The sequence below is a fragment of the Paramisgurnus dabryanus genome, chromosome 19 (genome assembly GCF_030506205.2).
Source record: "Paramisgurnus dabryanus chromosome 19, PD_genome_1.1, whole genome shotgun sequence".
Taxonomy (NCBI): domain Eukaryota; kingdom Metazoa; phylum Chordata; class Actinopteri; order Cypriniformes; family Cobitidae; genus Paramisgurnus; species Paramisgurnus dabryanus.
The window spans coordinates 15,637,396-15,643,469 of record NC_133355.1 but is presented as its reverse complement, the minus strand read 5'-3'; the positions used below and the strand labels follow the sequence as shown (position 1 = coordinate 15,643,469).

The 6,074-nt window shown below is 37.4% G+C and overlaps 1 protein-coding gene across 3 annotated transcripts; it reads left to right on the top strand.

Annotated features, from left to right (window-relative positions):
* The first annotated feature begins 762 nt into the window (after positions 1 to 762).
* On the top strand, positions 763 to 6,073 carry sesn2 (sestrin 2). Of its 3 annotated transcripts, XR_010544984.1 has the most exons (11): positions 763 to 921; positions 1,385 to 1,453; positions 1,600 to 1,836; positions 1,925 to 2,107; positions 3,235 to 3,447; positions 3,532 to 3,673; positions 4,040 to 4,152; positions 4,326 to 4,516; positions 5,119 to 5,263; positions 5,513 to 5,649; positions 5,756 to 6,073. XR_010544984.1 is itself a non-coding variant. In XM_065291039.1 (10 exons), exons 1-10 carry the CDS (start codon positions 916 to 918, stop codon positions 5,597 to 5,599), a joined length of 1,338 nt encoding a protein of 445 aa, XP_065147111.1. In that variant the 5' UTR covers positions 763 to 915; the 3' UTR covers positions 5,600 to 6,073. The 3 variants fall into 3 exon arrangements, 2 of the variants coding, with proteins under 2 accessions (XP_065147111.1, XP_065147110.1); XM_065291039.1 differs by having other exon boundaries at positions 1,648 to 1,836; positions 5,513 to 6,073; XM_065291038.1 differs by having other exon boundaries at positions 5,513 to 6,073.
* Position 6,074: the final 1 nt, after the last annotated feature.

Below are 6,074 nucleotides of genomic sequence, written 5' to 3'. Positions count from 1 at the left end.
TCCATCATCAAGTTTCATATTAATTATCAAATCCTGACTTACATGCTTAAGATCGCGCGAGATTAACTAAACAAAAACGCTGGCTGCAGTTTTACATGCATGAGCTATTTAAATTCGAGTGGATTTTGATTGGCTGTCAATAACCGATGCGCAGACCGACCAGCCTATAACAAGTAAAAAGCGAGAGCTATTCAAAACGTTGTGCTCTCCTCGCGCCACTTTAATGTCGCAAACAAACACCAGCTTTATCGTTCATCCGTTGAAAAAAATTTCTCTGAAAGCGATCCCAACCATATCGCTCTCCCGTTTTTTTATAGATATGATGTGGACTCCTCATACAGAACTGTACAGCCCATTTCACAAGATGTAAACAAGAAGCACTTCCTGTTTTAGTTTTTTAACACTAGATAAATGTTGGGATAAAATACAACCAACAGATATATAGAACTGAATCAAAAAGTTAAACAAATATCTTAAATATGATGATACATGTGAAATAAAAAAAACAGTCACAAACTGAAACAGGAAGTGTTTCTCGACCAGTGTTGTTTACGTCTGTTGAAATGGTCTATTGTTATATTTACCGGCATTGGTGTGAAGGGCAGCGTTGCATTTAAGCTTTAATTTAAGCAATGTCCCATATTATCTGTACATATGTCAGAACCGTATTTACAGCTGTAGCGAGCGCATATCTCCGTTACCGGCGAGTTGCGTCATGTTGCGCCAGTGAGGTGATGCAAGAGTCCAGCGCTGTGTGTTCACGTACGCCACGCCTCCTGCTCCCGGTGCCGTTTCCTGCTTTCAGCAAGCTAGACGCTTTAACGGACGCAATGAAATCATAGAAGAGCAACCTTTTAACACTCATGTAACATCATTCATCTGTTAAACCTAAGAGTTTAACCGCGTCTTGGTCTAATGAAGGTGAGTTCATTTAGCCTGTCTTTTTGTCCGAGTCATTGTTTTTAATGTTTCGGCGAACATCAGCGTCTTGTGTCGTTTAGTCTTAAGTTTTGTCGATCTACTGTTTGCACTTTAAGTTACAGCTTTGACACCCGATAACAAGTGGGTAAAGGGCCATTAAAGTCCCATTTGAGTCGTTAGTCATCAGTTATTATCAGCATATAGAGTAATGATAGTTTAGTGGCAGCTCATAAATATCTCTGTAAGACAGCATGTAGTAAAATATTCAAGATTGTGTGAGTTCACATTTAAAAGTTCAAACACTGGTGGATATATCTACCACTTTTCTGAATATATTTATGTATACATATATAGATCTATTTATGGTGGTTGTGATACTGGTTCTTATTTAAAAAGCTACTTTTATAAGTATGTCTCATACTATATTTCTCTTTTTTGCATTTATCTGTGTTGTTTTTCTCAGGAGGAAGGTGGTGTTGACTTACCCCAGGCATTGCCTTCTGGGCCCAGTGCCTTTATTCCAGCTGAAGAGGTGTGTTGTTTTTAGCATGCATGCTTATGTTTTATGACATTTGTCTTTATAGGCATAACGACTGGTTTTACAAGTTTAAGCAGCGTTGTAATTACCTACAATAAACTGATTGGCGTCTAATAGCACTGTTTGGTTGTCGTTGTTAGTTTGTTTACAGAACAAAACTCAGTAAGATGAATCTCTGTCTCTGTCAGATTCTGGAGGAAGGCCCTGCACAGGAGGTGATGTCAGAGGCTCTTCTGACAGAAGGGCGTGCAGATCATATCACCATGGCGATGGGACTGCATCCCTCCTATTTGCCCTGTTTCCTTCGCACCCAGCATGCTTTGCTGCAACTGGATGGTCCCCTGCCTTTGTCATGGAGGCATTTTATAATTATATTGGTGAGGAAAGAGGCTTACATGTTTGGCACTTTACCAAAATTTCCACTAATGTGTTATACACAAGTGTAATTTTTCTCTGGTTGTGTAGGCATCTGCACGCCATCAATGTTCGTACCTTGTGCAGCATCACACTTCTGCTTTCCTGCTTGCTGGAGGAGATGAGTCTTGGCTCGGAGGACTACATTGTGCACCACCTAAAATACAGCGCCTGCAGACTCTTAACAAGCTTCTTGCACACAGACCCTGGATTATCACCCAGGAACACATACAGGTAAAACAGCAATACTATATTTTGCACTGTACACTTAACACTATACTAGTGTATATACTAAACAACAGAACTGAAGTAGATATTGAATAAAAAAATGTATTGGTTAGGTGTTTATATATAAATACTTTTTGGAAAAGCTTGTTACTGGAAAATCTGCATTATTTTGAAAACAGCTATTAATACTGTTATGCCACCCGGAAATGTAGTGAAACTAATAGCATTTCTAATTTTTGACTCTGATAACTTATAAAGCAATGGGTGTTCTCGTCTTTAGTGAGTAGAGCACTGTGTTACCAGTGCAAAGGTTTTAGGTTTGATTCCCAGGTAAAACACATGCACAAAAAAGTTTGTATTTAGAAACAACTGTGCTCATACAATTACATCAAAAGTGCAACATTTACAATGTTACTTGTAGTGTAACATTTGCTATAAAATTTTATGTGAACACAAATAATTCAATGCAATTTCTATATTCAATTCAATTTCTAAATACTAGAGGTGGAAATTGTTTGAGGATCTGTCTATAAAAGATATCCACACTTCTTTCCATCTGTCTGTCTGCCTCATCGAACCAACCTTCTAATATGGATAGAATTTACATTATTTTCATTTTATAATCATTGTGTACTGTAACAACTGCACTACTGTTACAGATCTATTACTTTATTTCTGTAACTCTGCAGAAAATGTTTTTAAGTCCATCTAACAGTTGCTAGGAATTGCTGACATGTTTCAAAATGGTGCTGATATGTTTTAAGCAACAAGACTGTGATTTATAATATAAGGTTGGATTTGGTGACTTATTCCCCCCACAATAGAAATCAGAAAAAGATACGATTAGGAAATGAACTTATGTGCCACCAAAACACTCTTTGTCCAATATCTTAACAAAAACACAAATTCATGCCAGACTATCTTCTGACAGAGTAAAAGCCTGGCCCTGAAAGCACAAATTGCGCAACCCTGTGAAACTATATAAAAGCTATAAAAGATGTTATGTTGTACTAGGCTCATCCTATTGCTCAAATGAAAATCTAAGCGTAGATGTTAATATAAATCCAATGAACACTTCTGATGTTCTGCAAAGAAACATTTTTGAAAGTCATATTTTTGTTGTATGTTTACAGGAGTTAGTTTGTCCTGGTGCAGAGGCTCAATGGTCACTTGCCGAGCTGATTCAGGCTGTGGTTTTGATGAGTCACGCCCATTCATTGGCCTCCTTTGTTTGGGGGTGTGGCATTCTCCCAGAGCCAGAACAATCGGGATATCAGCCACTTGACCCACATTCACCAACAGAGTCGTGTGGTTCTGCTCGAAACAAAACTAAAAATCAACAAGAGGTATAAAATATGAGTGGTCTTGTATTGATTACAGGTTCATCTTCAATCATTTGTGTTTAGGTAATTATGTGTTTGTATGCACAGTGGTCTGAGGAACTGAACGAGGTTCAGCTTTTGATGGAGAAGATGATGATGGTCCAACAGATCGGTGAAGAATTTACTCAAGAGGAGTTGGTCACTCGTTTCGAAAGAGAAAGAACTGAGAGTTTACTGGAACCTGCTGATGGTATGAAAGCACTTTTTCTGTATTTTATTTTTATTTTTTGTATATTGTAGTGTTTTTAAGTAGTGTAATTTTGTGTTACGACATCCTGTCCAGGGAATGCAGATGTAAATTAGCTTTATAGCTAACTCTGGCAAAACACTTAGATATGCATTGGTCAGTTTAAATAAATAAATAAAATACAAATATATATAATAGTTTGACATGGACTTATTCAGTCAATATCAAAAAATATCCCTGATTTTACAGTAAACCCCATAAATGACTTAAGCTGTTTTTTCACAGGCAGGGTCACAAATATCAAAAACATAAGCTTGTGTATTTTTGGCCCTCTCTGACAATCCCGTGTCATATGTGTTTATCAAACAGTTCAGCGCTGTGCTCTTCCTGATTGTATGTCGCGGTTTGTTGTGGATGCAGATTTTATCTACCAAGATTTCAGTCCCAGAGGAGAACAGTCCCCCCCAACAATGAGAGCTCAGGTTCATTGCTCTTCTACACATATATATATATATATATATATATATATATATATATATATATATACACACACACACATATATTCAAAGATTATAAATAGATAGATCATATGCAACTCAAAGTATATAATGTTGATAATAAAAACAAGACAGGCCTGATTATTTTGTGCCTTCAGGATTATTCATGGGAAGATCATGGCTTCTCCCTGATGAACAGGCTATATGGGGAGATGGCACAGCTTCTGGATGAGAAGTTTCAGGTTGTTTGTGCACTGACATATCACACCATGGCCATGCACTCAGATGTGGACACTTCCCTTCTCCGCAAAGCAATATGGAACTACATTCACTGCATCTACGGGATCAGGTGCGTCATTGAGAAATCAGCCATAAAATTAAGATTTAGTGACATGGGTTATCATCATTATAGATCATGTTTCACCATGAATTTATTTTGTGATGACAAAAACATGTTGTTTTGAAATATTTTCGGGGCAGTTAGGTATCATGTTTAGGCATGAAGAAAAAGATACAGCGGAGTGATCGAGATGAGTGGTCAAGCTGACCGCAGTACTCCTAGAGGGTTGTGTTATCAGTTTTAGCACTTATCAGGAAATAACAGACCTCAGAATAACATGACTGACCAATCAGAATCAAGTATTTCAGAGAGACATGGAATAAACACATATATAGGCTAAACATTAAGGGATGGTTTCCCAGACAGGGCTTACAGTAGGCCTAGTCCCAGACTAAAAGTTCTGAGTTGTCTTATTTGGCTTGCACTGACTTATCTTAAAATATGTCAGTCCTTTTGTCTCAAGATGCACTCCAGATAAAAGTCTCAAAATTGCATTGGAAGGGTTTTTAAGGGTTGTAAAAAATTTAAATGTGTATTTGTCAGGTTAATTTTTTTATTGATTAATGCATATATGTGTGCGATTACTTTTATGCCTTGGTTCCCATGCCCAGGTATGATGACTACAACTATGGGGAAGTGAACCAGTTGCTGGAACGCAGTTTAAAAGTCTATGTTAAAACAGTGGCTTGTCACCCAGAGAAAACCACAGCAAGAATGTACTTCTCGTTTTGGAGACAGTTTCGCCACTCAGAAAAAGTACGTCATCTTGTAACATTCAAGTTTCAAATTAACCATGGCTTATTTGAAGAAGTCACATTTATTTTAACAATGACATCAGATTACCTTTGCTGTTGGTATTTGTTTATTATATGAAGTTACAATACGCATATTAGTGGAAATATCTTTCTGAGTTCCTCACTTTATGTTGGTTTATCCCTTTGGGGATGTACAGTGAAGTGCATAGGAATAGCTACTTATTTAAAACATTTGTCATTTTTTTTCCAGGTCCATGTGAACCTGTTACTGATGGAGGCACGACAGCAGGCAGCTTTACTTTATGCACTGAGAGCAATCACACGCTACATGACTTAATAATGCACATGAGCTTTAATAAATGGAGGGATGACCTGTATACACTACAGGTGCCAAATGCTGCCCTATTTGATCATAACATAACACATTGTGAAGCACACGTGATCCAGAGCTATATAGTTTCAGTTTTTTTGTGTTTTTGCCTTTATTGGACAGTTGATGTAAGCTGCTGCTGGATGGTGATTGGATGGGAGAGAGTGACTTTTGCACACGTCTTAGGAGTAAACTGCCTTTCTGTAGCCTCTCCCTTATACTGTGAATGTGTCTTTTTTCCAAACTGCAGTATTGTGTTTTGTGCGTTTTTGATGAATGTTTGAGTTTGACACTAAGCAACCTAGGTTGCCTTTTTCTCTCTCAGATTGAGAGCTGATTTGAATGTGGGCTAAAATGGATGAAACAAGCACATTTTGTTGTTGTTATTTGTGCAATGTCTTTAAAGCATTTTTACATAATAATAAAATATTTATTATGAGAT